This window comes from Anguilla anguilla, chromosome 1 (genome assembly GCF_013347855.1).
Source record: "Anguilla anguilla isolate fAngAng1 chromosome 1, fAngAng1.pri, whole genome shotgun sequence".
NCBI classification, from domain to species: Eukaryota; Metazoa; Chordata; class Actinopteri; order Anguilliformes; family Anguillidae; genus Anguilla; species Anguilla anguilla.
Genome location: NC_049201.1, coordinates 48894056 through 48912679, shown reverse-complemented (window position 1 = coordinate 48912679; position 18624 = coordinate 48894056). Strand labels below are relative to the sequence as shown.

Sequence of the window (18624 nt, the reverse complement as noted above, 5' to 3'; positions counted from 1 at the left end):
TTTATTTGTTCGGCCTGTTGTCTGTGTCAGAGCAACCGCGACGCTATCATTATGCCAGCAGTGTCGACATTAGCCTGTGGATTGGTCCTCAGAGTTGATTTTTTTTTCCCTCCGTTCTCAGGGAGGTGTCCAAGCCAGAGAGGTTCAGTGGAGACAATGTGATCTACAAGCCAATCGGGGTGAGTGTGCCATCTCTCACTCTCTCTCTCTCTCTCTGTCTTTGTCTCTCTCTCCCTCTCTTTCTGTCTGTCTGTCTTTGTGTGTGTCTCTCTCTCACTCACACACTCCCTCACCCTCCTCCTCCTCTGTGTCCCTACGGCCTCTCCGCTTCTCTCCCTCAGTCCGATGGATTGTGCATTTTGATTTAATACTCTAACATTCAAATATTCAAACGTTGCTTTTAGCCCCTAAAGCACTCTATTAAACTCTGGTTTACACATTCAGTGTAAGTAATGACTCCCTGCAAAGTGATTGACATTCATACACATTTTCAGGCTGGAACATTGATGTCAGTGAATTGCCTGTTATTTTATGCAGGGTTTGCGGGTTCTCACTTGCGAATATTCATGAGAAGGAATGCATCTGTATTTTTCTTCAGTTGGTTTTATAATTAATCCTTTCAATTCCAGTCCAGGTAATCGATTACCAATCTCTTGGTCCGATTCATGTCCAAATCATCATATGCATAGTTGCTTTGCATCTTGGTCTACTGGGGCTGGTATTCAGAACCCATAATATGGTTGAAGAACCACATCTGAACTACCTGACTGTGGCAGGGAGAATTTAGAAATGACATTTACTGTCAGTCAAATAGATGGCGTCTCCTTTTAAATACAGGCACGGTTTGGTGATTTGTTATGTGCCAAGTTGCTCCCTGTCAGGAGTTCCATGGGTTGCAGTAAACAAAACGGAATGATGTTAGCGCCGTCTGTGCATTGTTTAGCCAATCCCACCGTGTAATTTGGAGAAGACGGTGTCTGTTGTATGGTGCTTAGGCTTCTTGCATAACCAACTGAAAAGCCCAGTCATATGCATCTGTCCTTTTTTTGTTTTGTTTTCCTGTGATCAATAAAGGGCAATAATAACTGTCAATATCAATTTCTATAAAATGTCAATTTATGTAATCTCATTTATGGTATCCGCATTTGTGTTTCTTGCGTACACGACCCTACCTTCAGATCAACCAATCGCTGTTATGTTCAGGAGTCTCAGCAGAGTGGCATTTACATTGTTTTCAAATTTTTCTTTCTTCCAGTTGTAAAACTACCGTGGATGTATCTGGTGTTGGCCTACCCTGTGTCATCCTCTTCTTTATTCTTCTCTGTAGTGTCTCTCTCTCCATCTCTTATGTCTCTCTATTCCTCCCAACCTCTGTGTTCTCTGTAAACAGTTTCCATCTCATGCTCTCTATGCTCCAGTTTTCTCTTTCTGTCTCTTTTGTCTGTATATCTTTTTTTGTATTTCTCACTTGCTCTCCCTTCTCCTTCCCTTACTTGTCTTTTTCTCCCCTGTCTCTACTGTTTCTCTCTTTCCTGCTTTCCCTTTGTGGTCCCAAATTCAGGCTCTTTCTGTCTTACTCGCTCACTCACTCACTCTTTCCTCTTCCAGGAGACTGTGCCAGACATGGTTTTCCTTGGTTCGCTCACCAACTTTGACTTGACGTATGCTTGGGCCCAGGACAAGTGCGTGCCCCTGGTGCGCGAGATCACCTTTGAGAATGGCGAGGTACGTGCACAACCCCACCTTCCCTCCGCTAGTCCATCCCATACCCTAGATATCCACTCACTCGCTCACTCTGCTAGTCCATCCCATACCTCAGATAACCACTCACTCACTCTACTAGTCCATCCCATACCTCAGATAACCACTCACTCACTCTACTAGTCCATCTCCATACCTCAGATAACCACTCGCTCACTCTGCTAGTCTATCTCCATACCTCAGATAACCACTCGCTCACTCTGCTAGTCCATCTCCATACCTCAGATATCCACTCACTCACTCTACTAGTCCATCCTCATACCTCAGATCACCACTCGCTCACTCTGCTAGTCCATCCCATACCTCAGATAACCACTCACTCACTCTACTAGTCCATCCCATACCTCAGATAACCACTCGCTCACTCTGCTAGTCCATCCCATACCTTAGATATCCACTCGCTCACTCTGCTAGTCCATCCCATACCTCAGATCACCACTCGCTCACTCTGTTAGTCCATCCCATACCTCAGATCACCACTCGCTCACTCTGTTAGTCCATCCCCATACCTCAGATCACCACTCGCTCACTCTGCTAGTCCATCCCATACCTCAGATAACCACTCGCTCACTCTGCTAGTCCATCCCATACCTCAGATCACCACTCACTCACTCTGCTAGTCCATCCCATACCTCAGATAACCACTCGCTCATTCTGCTAGTCCATCCCATACCTTAGATATCCACTCGCTCACTCTGCTAGTCTATCTCCACACCTCAGATAACCACTCACTCACTCTGCTAGTCCATCCCATACCTCAGATCACCACTCGCTCATTCTGCTAGTCTATCTCCACACCTCAGATAACCACTCACTCACTCTGCTAGTCTATCTCCACACCTCAGATAACCACTCGCTCACTCTGCTAGTCTATCTCCACACCTCAGATAACCACTCGCTCACTCAGCTAGTCCATCCCATACCTCAGATAACCACTCGCTCACTCTGCTAGTCTATCTCCACACCTCATATAACCACTCGCTCACTCTGCTAGTCTATCTCCACACCTCAGATAACCACTCGCTCACTCTGCTAGTCCATCCCATACCTCAGATAACCACTCACTCGCTCATTCTGTTAGTCCATCCCCATACCTCAGATATGCACTCGCTAACGATGGCGCAAGTGAAAAGCTTCTAGTTTTTGCGGTGTACCATTCTGCTTAACTAGCAAATTAAAACGGCCGTATTTCAGATTTCATACTCATTTATTAAGCACGTTTTTCCTTCCGTTAAATGTGGCCTTAAGTTTGTCGCTTCCACTTCTGCAACAAGCAGCACAGTAGCCAGCTAGTTTTAGTGCTGTGCTTCCTTCTGTTAAATTTTTTGCTGATAAGGTTTTGCTTTGGTGCTGTCAAATACGGCTGTTTTGATTTGCTAGTTGAGCATGACGGTACACTAGAAAAACTGGTTGCTACGCTACTATTTGTACATTTCCAGGTTGGCAGTGGGCCCATACTCGTTTTGACTCAATGTCGCAGAGCTAAAGACAGATCCGATACCTGGCCCAATCGCAGCATACCCTCGGGCCCCAATGGGTTCGGGTCAGGATACGGACTTATAGTCTATCTCAATATCTCAGTCAGTCAGACAGCCCGACCCCTCCCTCCCTCGGATATCCGCTTGCTCAGACAGTCAGACGGCTGAGTCAGAGGCTTCTCTGAGCCTCTCCCGCTGCTCTCTCCACACGTCACAATCTACTCCGATATTTCTACGTCCCAAGTCTGTTCCTCCCACCCTCATCTGCCCATTGATTTTCACTACTGTCCTTTTCGTTTTGCCGGGCCTCCCTGTCCACATCGCATTGGCAAGTGCCAGTCCCTATCGATCCGGGAGCGTCGCCGAGCAGGCTGGGAAGGGACGGGGACGGGGAGATGGGGGGGGGGGGGGGGGGGGTGGCGGCATTGAATCGTCTGGCCCTGCCCTTTTCCTACATGCGGCGCTATGACATTTCTCCGTTTCGGAGAATGCAGAGATTTAAGAGAAGGCGGCTGCCTCGTTTCTGGCTCTCAGACCTGGTGTAGCAAGCCGTTTTAAAACCGCCAAAACGACACGAAGCGGGCGTGCGCCCCTCAGCCGATTCGCTGCTCTCTTGCGCCGTGTCCCTGACCTCTGAAAGAGCCGGGCTCTTTGATGTACAATACAGGACAGAGTTAAGAAGGGGGGGGAGGGTGTGGTATTACCTCTGCCGCCCCCTTTACGTGCAGTCAGGGCAGTGCCAGGGACACAGAAATTGTTTAAAGTGCAGAGGCAGTGCCCCTCCACCCTGGGTAAACAGCGGCGCCATTAGCTCGTTAGCATGTGAAAGGTGAGTGACGGAAGCTCACCCCGCTGGGCCCTTGGTGTACTTTTCCCACCGCGCCACCGTCCCCAGACACCCCCGCCCTCTGTGTGTGTGTGCGCGTGCGTGTGTGTGTGTGTGTGTGTGCGTGCACCCCAAGCCTTGTTTGCCCAAGCAGCATGTTTGGGATCGCTGCCTCACACTCCCATTTGTGCATCACCCGGCAACAGTCTCACACACAGACACACATACGCAGACACACACGCGCACTTACACACACACACACTCCCCCCTCCTGATGTCTTCAAAATGTCCGCATCCCCTTGCATCCTCTTGTCTTTCCTCCATCTCATGAATTTCCGGTGACAATTTTTTAATGCTGAAACAACAAGTCACTTGTTTGTGATCAGTGGTATCAGTTAAATTTTTTAACCTCGATTATAATGAAAAGAAAAATGCAGCAAGCTCGGGTGTGATCAACACTTAATATTTACAGTGTCAGTCCAGTGTGTAGGAAAATAACATCTACATCAGCACTTCTTGGAGAAAGACTTTGCCTAAACATTAGGCTTTGTGTTGGTCCAGTTCCATTCTACAAATGATGTATTAAACTACATTTTACTTTCCCTTATACATTGAACTCTATATATATACTCCCCCCATTCCCGGTAAAATACTCTACTGCCTGCTCAGTTTCACTCCTCATACAATTTTCAACAGCATTTATCCCAAAAGATTCCCATACAGGTTCAGTTCAAATAGACACATTAGAATGAACAACAGGATGAATCTCACTGCTCACCAGCAGGCAGATGCATATACACAATGACCTATACCCTGAGTGAGCCTAGCATAAATTTACATCCTGTATAAAATATCTTGTTGACATATTACAGGTTCATCAGTCAGGCGGTGCTCGCCAGTCATTTCTCTCTACACGATGCTGTTTTCTGTGTCTTTATTGTCCTGTGGTTCTGTATAGCATTGTCATTTCTGGTTCCCAACTCATATATATACGGCTGCACAACCCCCCCTGTTCTCCAAACCTGGCACTCGTATATCACAGCACATTGAGTTCCCAAATTAGTGTGCTGATGGATGCACGTTCACGTTCACAAGTGTTAGGTTGTGAGGGTGTATTAGCAGTATATGCCCTGATAAAAAATTTTTTTACAAGGCCGTACTGAGAGAAAGGGGTGGGTAATTTATGTTTGGAGCCTTTTATTGGGATGTTCAAACGTCGCAATCCTGAAATGGTGGGGACATTGGTCTGACAGGAGGCTGGAAGCAAGTGACCGAACAATGGAATAAAAGTTGTTGTTCCTCTGTGCTGCTGCCACACCCCTTACCCCCCTTCCCATTCCAGGAGCTGACTGAAGAGGGGATCCCCTTCCTCATCCTCTTCCACCAGAAGGAGGACGGCGAGAGCCTGGAGAAGTTCCAGCACGAGGTGGCCAGGCAGCTCATCAGTGAGAAAGGTACAGAGCATCAGTGGCCTGTAGGGGGAGCTCACACCAGGTGGGTTAGGGAAGGCAGGGACACTTAAGAAGCTACTGTGGTTAGAGGGTCATGGTGCGAAGTAAAATGAGGATTGTTGCTACTAAACCAGATGTTGAGCTGAAAGTAAGCTTGAACATTAATCATGCCTTCTTTTCATCTTTCCATCTCCCTCCCTCTCCTATTTACAACTCTTGTGTCTCTCTCTCTTTCTATCCCTCTCTTGGTTTTCTGTCGTTCCTCTTTCCATCTCTCTTTTTCTCTCCCCGTCATCCTCACCTGCAGGATCCATTAACTTCCTCCACGCCGACTGCGACAAGTTCCGCCACCCCCTGCTGCACATCCAGAAGACCCCGGCCGACTGTCCAGTCATCGCCATAGACAGTTTCCGCCACATGTACGTCTTCCCGGAGTTCAGCGACTTGGCGTAAGTTCCACGGGCCTTTGCTCTTTCGCTTCTTTATTCCATATCTTTTTCTCCCCCCTTCGTAAACTTTAATTAAAATTTCCGAGGTGCGGTTTTTTTTCCCCGTCGCCTGACGGCGTGGCGGCGTCTGTCTCTCCTGGGACCGGAGGGACCGGGGGTTTTAATCGCGGCTTAACAACTGCAACCCCGGGGGTTATCTCCCTGTTCCGAGCACCTGGTGATTAAACCCCAATTACCATAGCTGCCGCTAACGGGGCCCCGTCACCCGAACGGGCCGCGCACCTCAGGACTCCCCCCAGAAACAAGGGACTCAATTAAATTAATTCCGCGTGTGCGCGATGGACTCGTCTTCAGGTGGGGAGACGGGAGCTAAACGGTGTGAGGGGAGACGGACTCGTTTCTTTATCACGGACTCGTTCCTGGCAAATGGCACCTCTTTGCGCGCTGTTTGTCGTTAACGTGTGGAACCCGCCGGGCAATATGAGGGCTGGGATAAATATCAATTTATCGATAATTATCGGTAACGCCGTGAAATCGATAAGCAAGATAACTTATTGTTTTTTTTCTTGTGCGTCAATAAACCTTCTGCACGCCAGTCACACATCCAAACGCTATGCCTCAGTTTATGGCAGAATGCGGTTCTGTGACAGTCACCGTAGATTACATTGTTATTTAACTAAACATTACATGTTTAGTAGTGGCTAATGCTTAGCAATTTCATTTCTTTCAGTGATAGCCATGAAACTTCTCCAGCAAAAACTAAGCTACTTGGTTTTTTCTCAAGTGGCACTGTTTGCCGTTTACTGTTTACATTTAATAATTCTTTACCTGAACAGAGTATTGTTTTAAGGAGATTTATTCTACTTTTGTGTGTTTAGTCAAGGTGACTAATGCCTCTGGCGCCATAGGATGTGAACCTAGACGTATTTGAATATTGAACTGTTGAATACATTCTCAATTAAAATAATAATAAAAATATTGATATTTATTGATAATTTTGTCCCAATTTATCGATTCCTCAAAATTTGTCATCCCAGCCAATCAACCGATATCAGCAAACACAGTTAACCGGGCTAGCGTAGCCTACATTCTTGCGTCTGTGGCGTTTCGAGCCCGCCCTGCTTGAGCAGGCTCGCTTACAGCTGCAGCAACATGGGGCTGGAACCCCCGAATCACCTGGCAGCTGCACTTGAAACAAGTACATAAAAATTACGCATGGAGATTTATAGATGTTCCGCCTGCACAGAAGCTATGCTTCACAGGGCCTTTTAATATTTTTTAGGGCTTTTTCAGCTTTTTATTTGACAGGACAGTGTAGAGAGACGGGAAGAAAGGGAAGTGAGAAGAGGGAGAGACAACAAAAGTCGCACGGCTGGATTTGAGCCACTGACGTCGCAGCGAGCAGCGAGCGCGTGCGCAGTGCTGGACAGGCTAAGCAGCGAGGCAGCCCAGCTCACAGGTTCCTGACCGGCTTTTTTGGTCATCAACGTTGTTCGAGTTTGAAGGAACGCATAACAGTTTCTTACTATTTTCACCAATTTGGCACGTGCGTTGTAATCTAATGTAGATCCTATCTGACCTCCACAGCAGGGCCTTTGATTACACAGGGGACATTACTTTTGAGTAGCCTTGGGGTCTGTCTCCAAAATTGTCCCCCTCTCTCTTACAATTTCCCCAATTTTGTCAGATAATTATCTAAAGAGAATTATCTAAAGCTCAGGCTGATAAATTCTATACGCCCGGCTATGTCTCTGTGCCCTGTGCTCTTATCACAGTGAGTAATAACATTTCTGAAATGTGATTCATGTGTCTGTCTCACATTCTCCTTCGCAAACGTACTTATCTAATTGGCCAGTCATATTCGGAGCCATGCCTAATGCATGGAAAGTTTGTGACCCGGTGTTTGTCCCTCAGCTAAAATTGGACCCTAACTGTAGATTTCCTATCTGAAGCTAAAGCAGTGCCCTGTCGTCTGCTGTCTTGAGTTCTTAACTGACTTGCCTGCCAGCTTTTCCAAAGCGCTTGCATATTAGTCATATGACCCGAAATATGGGCCTATTTCCAATTTCTGCCTAGAAAGCAAAGAGGCTTCTGATTTTCTGCCCTCAAGCAAATCTGATAAGACTCTCTTCTTAACCGGATTGTTTTAATCTTATGTAATATATTTTATTATTCATTTTAATTGTATTTGAATTTATATTCTCAGTACAACATTGTGTTTAGAGGTGGACTTAAAGATAATAATTGCTATGAATTAAAATGAGTGCCTCTTTGTGTATGCACTGTATGTTCACCTCCGAATGTATTGGCACACTTGCTAAGGATGAGCGGAAGAGCGGAAAATAAAATTCAGGCAGTGTGCAGGTTTTATGCTAAAAATGGAGATAGTATAATACAATTGTAATATATACTAATAAAATTGGTGAATAATGTATAATATTTTTTAATAACAATGCAGTATTTTGTTACTGTTTACTTTGGGGTGCAAAACAGTTTTTCCACAGGACCTGCTCCAAATGCAAATACTAAAACTAATTACTGCCAATTCAAATCATGCTACCTCAGTAATAACATTTTTAATTTCTTAGAAAATTCATTGGAAAATTTATTGGAATTATTATTTACTGTTTGGGAAAAGATTAGTACATTTTATTCATAGATATTTGAGAATCGGTGAACTATTCAAAAAATACTGACCTGGATTGATGCAAGCCAGATGCATCAATAAACTGTTGCATTTAATGCAATTGGGCCTTGATATTCCCAGAATCCTTTGTCAGTTAAACTGAGTTAAAGCCAGCTCCTTAAAGGAAATTGTATTTTATTCGTACAGGTGAGTCCCACTGAGATATAGATCTATTTTCAGGGAGTCTTGGCCAAGAGGTAGCAGCATGAACAATAACACAGCACAAAATACAGTGCAGTAAAATGCAATACGAAAGCAACCATAAAACACTTATGCAATTCAGTCAATCCAGAACAAACCATACCAGGTTAATCTGGTGCATATAGGCTGTCTGGCTTATGTGTCAGGAAGGCACTGTTCTTGCCAATGAAAAAGAGTTTTTATCCAGTGATTTTCACCATGGCTTTGTCTGATTTGTTCAGGTGGCACTACTCAGAACAGTCTTTGTGCTTAGAGATAATTCACTCTGGGTTTAAAAAAATATATACTTTCAGTTTTAATGTATGTATTCAGTTGGTCCAGACAAACATTCTTTACATAAAAATAGAACTATTTTCTCCCTGCCATATGCCTTGGATATTACAGAAAATTAGGAAATATCCGTATTTATTGGTATATTCCTAAAATGGTTTGGTTGCCGTTTGGTTGAAATTTCTCAGTTACTGAATTATTTATTTCTCATGATGTTGTTATTTTATTATTAATTATTTCATTATTTTGGAACTTTTTTCTTTGATAATGTTACAGTGTTCCTGCAGCCACTGAAAACCATTTATTTTCTTTTTTTTGATCAGTGGAAAGTGACTGATACTTATTGTATAATAGTTATAATGGCTTTGGATATACTACTTGCATGTTCATACCATGTTTGGCTGACATATCACTGAGGTTCTACAGTATCTTCACCATTCATGAATACACTGTAATGGGCAACTTTTTTTTTTTTAACCAACCAACCAACCAACACACACATGTGGTTTTACCAGTAGACTGAGCAGTCTTTGATTGAAAGCACTTCTCTCCAGTTCACCAGCCAGTTACCAGGTTTAGGATTCTTTTATTTTAAAACCTTTTAGGTAACTAGAACATTTCTTTGGCAAACAGTAGAGAACTATATGAACGCCAAGGCTTTCTTCAAAACAGAACGCTTTGGGAGACACTTTCTTTTGACACTTTCTTAATAACAATATATTAATTTACTGCCTGTGTCCATTTGGGAATCTCCATTTGTCCTTTTGTTTTTTTCCCTGCTGCTGGTATAATGAGGTTTTAAATGATGCAGTTGTGTTCATCTGAACGGGTCAGAGCGCTGGCGGATGTCGGCCAGCAGGGGGTGAAATAGCGGGTTTGAAATGCAATGCTTTCCTATGGGAGGACGCTTGTACATGATGAATTGCTAGCGGTAGGCGAGGGTGGCGGGAGAACGGGAGCGGTGAAGTGCAGGAGCGCTGTATTTTGGTAATTGTATCAAAACAGTGGGAATTGTGAAGCTGGAAAAGGCAAACACATTCTTTGCAAAGGTCAGTCTCACTTGCAAAAGGCAATCTCACTATTTAAAAAAAACTCCTACCTCCCACTTTATCTGTCAAATCAAGAACGTATCTCACTTTTTAAACTTTATAATATAAAATTGACGCAGGTATTTCTAGCACTGTGGCTATATTACACACTGAGACACTAGGAATGGAAGTAACAGTGTTTTTCTCCAGCCTTGGTGTATTGTACTGGTGTTGGTGAAGTTGTTATGTCCTCTGTACTTGTTAATTATGTGGTTGTATAAATAAGTTTAATCTATTATTGACAACAATTAGTACGTGTTCAGGCATTTTGAGAGTTGCACAATATTTTAGAAAAGAAATAGATTGGGGATCATGTTTTGTGATAGCAGTGAGTGAAGATAAGAATGAATGTCTGGACAGGGGTCTCATCTGTGGAGGTTATATCTCAGAGCAGTGATGTCACAGTACTCTCGGTCCAGGTGGTGACATGGCACCAGTGCAAATGTCTGTGAGCATTCCCCCTAACAGATAGCCTGTACCTCACAGGCCTCCGATACAATCGCGCATGGGGTGGTAGGGAAGTTAGGAGGGGTCCTGGAGGGGCCTACTTTGCTGCTGCGGCCTTTGCTCCTGTGACAGACAGGACTACCCAGGGAGCCCTGGGGCTGAGAAGTTATTGAATGAACGTGTGTCCATGGGTGGGGGGTGTGGGGGTGGGGGTGGGGGGGTTGCTGTTGGGGGGATCTGGACAGACACCTCGCAGGCCTTGCTCACCGGGGGGCCCCTGGGCTCCTCCTCTCTGCGTGTCTGACAGTTGATAGATAAAATGGATCGGGGAGAGTGCTAGCCCCTGACAGCCTGATGATGGGGGAGAGGGGGTAGGGTAGGGTGGGGGGGGGGGGGGGTGTGATGGTGAAGTCTAAATTGATTGCGTCCTCTCTGTGTTCATCTGCGCTACGCAAGCAATTACCGCCGCTCCTGAGGACCGTTTCTGCAGCTGTTGTCATCAACAGATCCGGACTGTCTTTATGTCTGTAACATCTTTGATAGGGATTTGTGTGTGTGTGTGTGTGTGTGTGTGAGACAGACGAGCGTTTTCATATGTACGCAAACATGGGCCCGGACACTGTGTCTCTCTGCAGGGTTCCTGGAAAGCTGAGGCAGTTTGTTCTGGACCTGCACTCTGGGAAGCTGCATCGAGAGTTCCACCACGGCCCAGACCCCACCGACAGCACCCCAGGCCAGGTGAGCTCCCCTGTGGGGGGAACATACAGCGTACAGTGCTTTTTGTGTCTTCAGCTGTGATTGTACCTTGATCGTGGGGTCTTTGCACTTTTTTGTGTTATAGCTAGGCTTGGTAGCCTCCGATTCAGGTGAAATGTGGCCACTCTTGTTCAGTGCATTACAAGATAATTGTGTGTAATGAAACAAGGATTACTTCAATTAAGAGACAAATCACTGTAGGTTTGGTCTGATACAGCCAAGTGCTAACTGAATGCGCTGTACTAGACTGACAGCCCTTCAGTGAACAAGCTCGTTTTTCAGTATCCATTTGTTGTAGTATATTTATTTTGCACAGATTTTCACAACTGTCAGTTCCTACATAAGAGGGTGATAACTTTCCAAATATGAGTCATGTCTGGTATCTTTGCTGCTGGAGAAGTGAATTACAGGCTTTAGAAAATCTGGCTGCAGAAAGTGCATGCCCATAGTTATAGCATATTTTATACAAGACTATGACTAACATCTCACTAAGAAAGAATTAATTTATGTAGTTTGTAAATACAAGAATTGCACTGTGTACATCAGAGCAGTAATTCTCAGAACATCAACAGACAGCAGGCAGATTTATCTCCACATTAAGTCTACCACTGGAATACCAAAGTAAGAACAATCATGTACAGATTTTTGAACATTCGGTTTGAAGAGCCAATTTGAAGCAAGCAACCAGTTATGACTATTGCCCAATTTTTCAGACATCAAAATCAGGATCGATATTACTAACCTTACCCTGAAATGACCTTATCTAAAGTTACCCCCTACCCGTAGTAATACTCTAACATTCTTGAATGATTTCTCAATGTTATCACACTTCACTTAAGGCAAGTCACATTAAATGCATTTCTTTATTCACTTTATTCACTTTTTAAAGGAGGAAAACAAAGAGGGTCCCAGCAACCCCCCTGAGAGCTCCTTTCAGAAACTGGCCCCCAGTGAAACCCGCTACACCATCCTCAGCAGGGACCGCGACGAGCTGTAGCCCGACACCCAAACGGACAGACAGACGGACGGACGGACAGACATGGGACAGCAGCACAGTAGAATACCATCACCAGTCCCACAGTGGGGGAGCGGGGTCCGACCTCACAGCGACAAGGGGAATAACCTATATTTTCATAAATCTCGACGTGTACAAGTTTTATTTTGGATAATAAGGAGGAAAAAAAAAAAACAACCGCCAAGAAGAGGTTCTCTGGGGAGGAGGGATGGGGTGAGGAATTGGGGTTGGGGGGCGGGCAGGGGGGGAGAGAAACCATTTTTACTTTTATTTTTGGAGCTTGTAAATATGTTTGTGCTGAGTGGGTCAGTTTCTATGTGATCCTAATCTAAATTAAATGCTGAGTTAGTTTTTGTTTTTCCACATTTTTTTTGTCTACCAAGTTTTTTCTAAGAAAAAAAAAATTCAAGATCAAGAGAAGGAGACGCCCGCAGATGGGGTCAGCCCACTTGAACGAAACGGTCTTGGCATTTAAAGCTCAGCGCAGTTCTGGATCTGTTGGTGTCGCATCAAAAGTCGCTGTTGGGGAGCGAAACCATTCATTGTCCGACTCTCCAGATTTGAGTGCCCATACTTTTAATCTGTATTTATACATATGTACAGTTCCTTCCCAAATATCCAGAGGTAATGATAGTGTCTCATTACAGCTCATTCCACGTGGGGGGGAGGGGGGTGGGGGAGGAAGAGTGAGGGGCAGGGGTCCATTTTTGAATCGTCATCTCAAAAAGAGGAAGGAAAAAAACGAAAAAGTAAATTAAAACATTTTACAAGATCTTGTGTGATGTGTCCTTTTCTTGTATTTTCTCATTCGAAAGGGAGATGGGGAAATGGCTGCCCTGTCGCACTTCAGTATGAAATTTTCTTTGGTTATTTGTGAGAATGAATTTGATAGTGATGGAAATGCTGCTGTTATAATAAAGCTGGTGAATGAGTGGATTGTGCACACCCAGCAGGGGGATGAAAGGATAACAGGACAGGACAGTTGAGAAGCTGAGACTGGCAGTTTATGGCAGAAAACTGAAAACTTAAAGGTAAACTTAGCTCATTGCTAACCTTATTGCTAATCAAACTTAAAGGTAAACTTAGCTCATTGCTTATGTTATTACTTTCCCTGAATGAGTCTATTTGTGAGAGGCTTCTGGGGTGCCATAAGATCAGTGCCAATCGAGCATTAAGTACTGGCTGTGAAAACTGGCATGACTTGTTTGGTTTTTTTTTGTTTAAACCGGTGGCATTTGCCCATCCTTGCCTCAACCTGCACGCCCACGGAAGACGTCTGCGTGCTGGGGGTTTTTTGGGAGAAGACTCGTGACATCACCAGAAAGGTCACACTCCGCCCACGTGGGGTGGCAGCCAAAGAAAGAAAAAAAGGGGGGACCGGATGACCTCAGAGGCCGGGTCCCGGTGTCGCGAGGCCCGGCCCGCCCCGCCCCACCCCCGGCCATTCTTTCCGTCGCTCTGAAATCTTCCAGATGGAAACTGTGGCTGTGCGTGAGCCGCGCGCGCGCTGACCCGCCAGGGGCTTTCCACCGCGCGCTGCCTCAGCGCTGCGCTCGCAACGCTGCGCTCGCAACGCAGGCGCCATGTGGAAGTGACGCGGTCATCGCCGCCGCCCGCGCGAGGCGGTGAGGTCATGCAGCCGCCGCCGTTTCTGCCCCCCCCCCCCCCCCCCCCCCGCTCCCCCCCCTGCCCCCGAGGGCTGCTGTGTGACAGAGCGTGGCTCCTCTGTGCGTCAGACCCCGGGCCTGTAGTCAGAGAGCATCTGGGCTGATCTGAGGTTGCTGTCCTCCTGCCCGTGTCCTAATCTTACCCATTATGAGCACGAGGGTGAAACTGATCCCAGATCAGTGCTCGGGTGCTTTATGAATACAGCATATTTGTCATGCACTGCTGTTCTTTGGACAATCTTGATGTTGCCCCGGGGTAGTTTGTCTTCGTTTTTTCCACTTACAGTCCTTGGATATTTCTTCACCCTTAAACCCATCCAGATACCTTGTAAAGGTCTATAACAGTGTTCCTTTTAAGGACAACTTGGACTGTTTGCATTTACCAATAGTTTCTAGGTTTTAATATGTCCTGCATATCTAGGTACAGAGAGAGTAAAGAACAGCACCGAAAAAACTTTGGTAACAGTCCGCAGCTTATTTTATTTTGTTTGGCATTTTAAAATCAAGGTAAAACGACAAGCTGTAAAGCACAGAACGGTTCAGTTTTTTTTCACAGGAGGGCAGCCTGGATCAGTTTGAAGGAGTCACATTCAATAGCAGAATTATCACTGTAATACAGCATGTTTTCCAGGAGTAAAATATGAAACGCAGCTCTCCAGTGGCCCCTATAGGAACAATCAAGTACACTTCTGCTCATCAATAGAGTCCTGCTCCAGAGTCATGTTGACATGCTGTGGACCGAAGACTCCAATGGCTTCCCGCATCACAGGCTGGACTGTTAAGTGCAAATCATGAGACATCTACAGCCCTTGATGTTTCCTCACCGTTAAAACTAACACCATTTTGGTGGTTTTTCCTTCATTTAAAGATAACTAAGGTCAAGAAACGAAAGGGTTTAAGCAATCAAAAGGAGCAGTCTAACCCCACAACTGAACCACCTTCAAACCCACACACAGGCAATACCAAACACACAAGGAAAGTTGCTCAAATGAACATAAAAACACCAGATTGGAAAAACTTGCTGCAAAATAGTAAAGTACAAAGGAAAACTAAGTAAAACAGAAAATTTGGTGAGGAGTGCTACAAGATTTTTGGGATGGAGCTAAAGAAATTAATTTTCTTTTTCTTCAGTAGCTACACTTTGGCACAATTCACTAGGGAGAGGGGTGTGTAAACTAAGCAAATATCAGTCTTTGTACCCATTTACATCAGAAATGAACCAGTCGTGTCTTCTGTCTTCTGAGAAATGTAGCATCTTCTGCAGAAGTTTTAATTGCCACCCCCCAAACTCAGGTCTCAGAAAGAAAGAGGAGTACCACAGCAATAAATTACACTGCTAAAATGATGCCTATTCCAAAGTCATTTCCAGAGTAAACTGCAAGCAGGAAATTGCAAGAGGTATCCAATCAATATTTGTGCTCTGCTTCCAATACATTACGCAACCAGGTAATACACACAGTTATGACAGGAAAGAGATTCGGTAAAAAGCTTCACGTGGAAAGAAAGCCAGCTAGACCGGCCAACTGGTTTGCATGCTATCAGATCTCAAAGAGTGTAAGAGAGGGTCTTTTGTTGTTGGGGGAAATACTTAGTGTTGGAACACTGTGCCTTGACTTGAGTGGGTTCACTGTTCACTATCCATCTGTCCTGCATTGGTGATAAGCCTAACGGACCAATGATCGGTAAAAGATACCCACAGTCTTCAATCAATTAAAGGGCACTCAGGGTATTCTCTACAAATGTAAAACACCTTGATATATGTGATATCCCCTCCCCACATGATACACTTGATCACAGGAATGTAGAATCCTGTTTTTTCTCAGCTCTTCCAAGAACTCACTAGGCATCATGTCCAACTGAAAACTGTTGTCTTAATTTCATCATTGAACCCAAGGCACTAACTGAAGCCAATGGCTTCTAAATAGAAGCCAATGTTGATTTGGGGGGGGGGAGGGGGGTCAGGTCACAGGATTGTCATTCAGAGCCAGTTCTGAGTCACAGATTCACAGAATGCAAAGTGTGCACTTGTAACTCCTGCAGGCTTTCCCCCATTCTGAAGGTACTCTCCCACATCAGATGCACATTGATAAGTGTAGTGTATATTGCTTCATCTTTGTTAAAACTGTACGCTTTCATCTTCGTCTCACGGCAACTACAGCCGTCGAGCCGCACACACAACTTCAAGTCTTTAAAAAGTCTCCTCATCCCCTACAGGAGGAGTGCCGCAGCTCATCCAGCAGGTTGCGAGGTACCCGGGCCCAGGCACCACCTGGCAACGGTGCCATTTACTTCACCCTAACCTTAGGGGTCACCAGGCATTGTGGACGACCTGGTTTGAGTCTATTACAATCACACACAGTCAAGGAAAGAGGGATCTGCATCCTCTTTTAGCAATCTGAACCCTTTCCGAAATCCCTCAGCTTGCCTGATAACTTGGACTTGCTCTTTGAGGTTTCCAACGATGATGGGGGCGGGGGCAGGGTGGAAGGAGGAATGGGGTTCAGTACAAAAGCAGAGTGAGGGTGCCCTCATTCCCCAGGACACTGGTACAATTCCTGCAGATTACTCAAAGATAAATGTTTTTCCTACAATGTTTTAAATATTTTTAATGTTTTGACCAATATGTTCTCATCAGCCCATTCTGATTGCACCGAAAAATTCTCAGCTATCAAATCTTACCAGAATTCTAAAGAGTTAAATTCGAATGCTTACACCACCCAGGTCTGGAGCCCCAACCCCTCCCTTCTGCCCCTCCCCCTCTCCTCTGCCCCGCCCCCTCTCACTCCTCCTTGCTTCCTCCCTGTTGGGGGGGCTCAGGCTGGCTGCTGGAGAGCTGCTGGAGCTGGAGGTCCACTTTGGCCCGCCGAGTCTTCTGGATGGCGTTCCCCCCCACGTAGCCCAGCAGCCCCCCGCTGACCGCCGCCACCACCCCAGCCACCTTGAACCCCGCCAGCAGGCCCAGGGGGCCGCCAACCACCCCGCCCAGCACCGCCCCCGCCATCGGCAGCACCGCCATCTTGTACTTAGCCGCCTGGGAGACAGAGACAGGGCGGGTGTGGAGGAAGGTGGAAAGAATGACCGGAGTTGAAAAGGGGAAAATGGAGAGATAAAGAGATGGAGGGGGAAAAGAGTTCAAAAAAAATAATTAGAGTTCACAATACACAACAACACAGCAAAAAGCCATCCTTGTCCATTCAGAATGTTCAGAATCAGAAGTTTTTCCACGTTAAGGCACACAGACGCACGCATGCACAACTCTTCCAAAGGACACAAGCATGCCACGCAAATTTCAAGCCAAAGCCGTCACTGTCATTCGATTTTAAATGGCTTCCTTGGAGAGCAAGGCCAGAGCCGGCATATGACGCCCAGGTGGGCTTTTTGACTAGTGACGTATTGCAAAACAGGCCCTGATAAGAATGATCTGCCATATCTCCTCTTTCATGATCAGTCACATTCCCCCCCACCCCCCACGACCAATGAGAACACATGTGAGGGGACCGGGCATTTTAATCAGCGCAATTAAAAAACCAAAGCAACCGCACTTCTGTGTATGTCCTGTTTCCTGGATACAAATTAATTGATATCCCCCGTGAAAGGAAGGAGTGTTCTTTTGGGGGCATCGGTGGACATTAATAAGATACTGCTCTGAACGCTCCCGGAGAATTAACAAAAAGCCCCCCCAAGAACCGGCACGAACTGATTAACGCTGAACTTTGAAATGAATACCTTTAAAAATTAAAAAAAATTTTTTTTTTTTAAAAACCGCTTACAGTAGGCAGTAAATTGAATTTAAAGACGGCGGCAAACTTTAAATGACGGGCGGCCGCGCGCGGCGAGCGCTACTGTAATTGCACCTGGTCAGATGGCAGATACCCCGCTCTTCAAACACCGCTCTGAGAAGCCGCTGGCTTCTGACACTCCTCTGATCTCCGCTATCTTCAGAAGCCGACGGTGTTTTCTTTTTCCTTCCCCCCCCCCCCCCTCCCTTCCTCCCCCCCCCCCCTCCCCGCCTCCCTTTCCCCCCGCTGCTGTTTACAGACAAATTAATTAGCGCAGGCCTCCCGCGGAGAGAGTGAGGTGGCGCTTTCTTCTCCGACCCCACCCAGGGGCATTTTAATTGCAGCCTCCGTTGAGGCAGCGTGACCTTCCGCATTTTTGATTGTCTTCACATCAAAAAATTGGGATCGGTGGAGCGGGGGGGCCGTTCCACTGAAGCGGTGAGCAGCGCCGGGGTGAAACGGGACTGCGGTTTGGCTACTGCGCTAACACCGCGAGCCGCGGCTCGGGCAGGCTGGCCCTGAGCTATCGAACCCCAGCCCAGCCGTGTCCATCAGACTTACTGGACATGCGCTCCCTTCTGCTTGTGGCATCCAACGTTGATGAGTCCATGCCTGACTTTCCATAAGGACACTGGAATTTGTCAAATGTCTCCACACACACATGCAACTGCTCACTTACAGCCCACTTGCCTTATATGCAGAACAAACATGATGGTTGAATGTTTGGTTTTTCTGTGCGCTTCCAATTTA

General features: G+C 45.9%; 2 protein-coding genes across 2 annotated transcripts in view; one reads left to right on the top strand and one right to left on the bottom strand.

The window, feature by feature from the left end:
* erp44 (endoplasmic reticulum protein 44) overlaps positions 1–12793 on the top strand; it is a 31292-nt gene extending 18499 nt beyond the window's left edge. Inside the window, exons 7-12 of the mRNA XM_035419786.1 lie at positions 122–179; positions 1609–1725; positions 5408–5519; positions 5824–5965; positions 11293–11395; positions 12303–12793. Coding sequence (XP_035275677.1) covers positions 122–179; positions 1609–1725; positions 5408–5519; positions 5824–5965; positions 11293–11395; positions 12303–12410 — 640 coding nt within the window. The 3' untranslated portion in view covers positions 12411–12793. The remainder of the gene's footprint in view (positions 1–121; positions 180–1608; positions 1726–5407; positions 5520–5823; positions 5966–11292; positions 11396–12302) is intronic.
* A 1762-nt stretch (positions 12794–14555) lies between these two features.
* stx17 (syntaxin 17) overlaps positions 14556–18624 on the bottom strand; it is a 29116-nt gene continuing 25047 nt past the window's right edge. Inside the window, exon 8 of the mRNA XM_035382423.1 lies at positions 14556–17126. Within this exon, the coding sequence (XP_035238314.1) occupies positions 16875–17126 (252 nt within the window). The 3' untranslated portion in view covers positions 14556–16874. The remainder of the gene's footprint in view (positions 17127–18624) is intronic.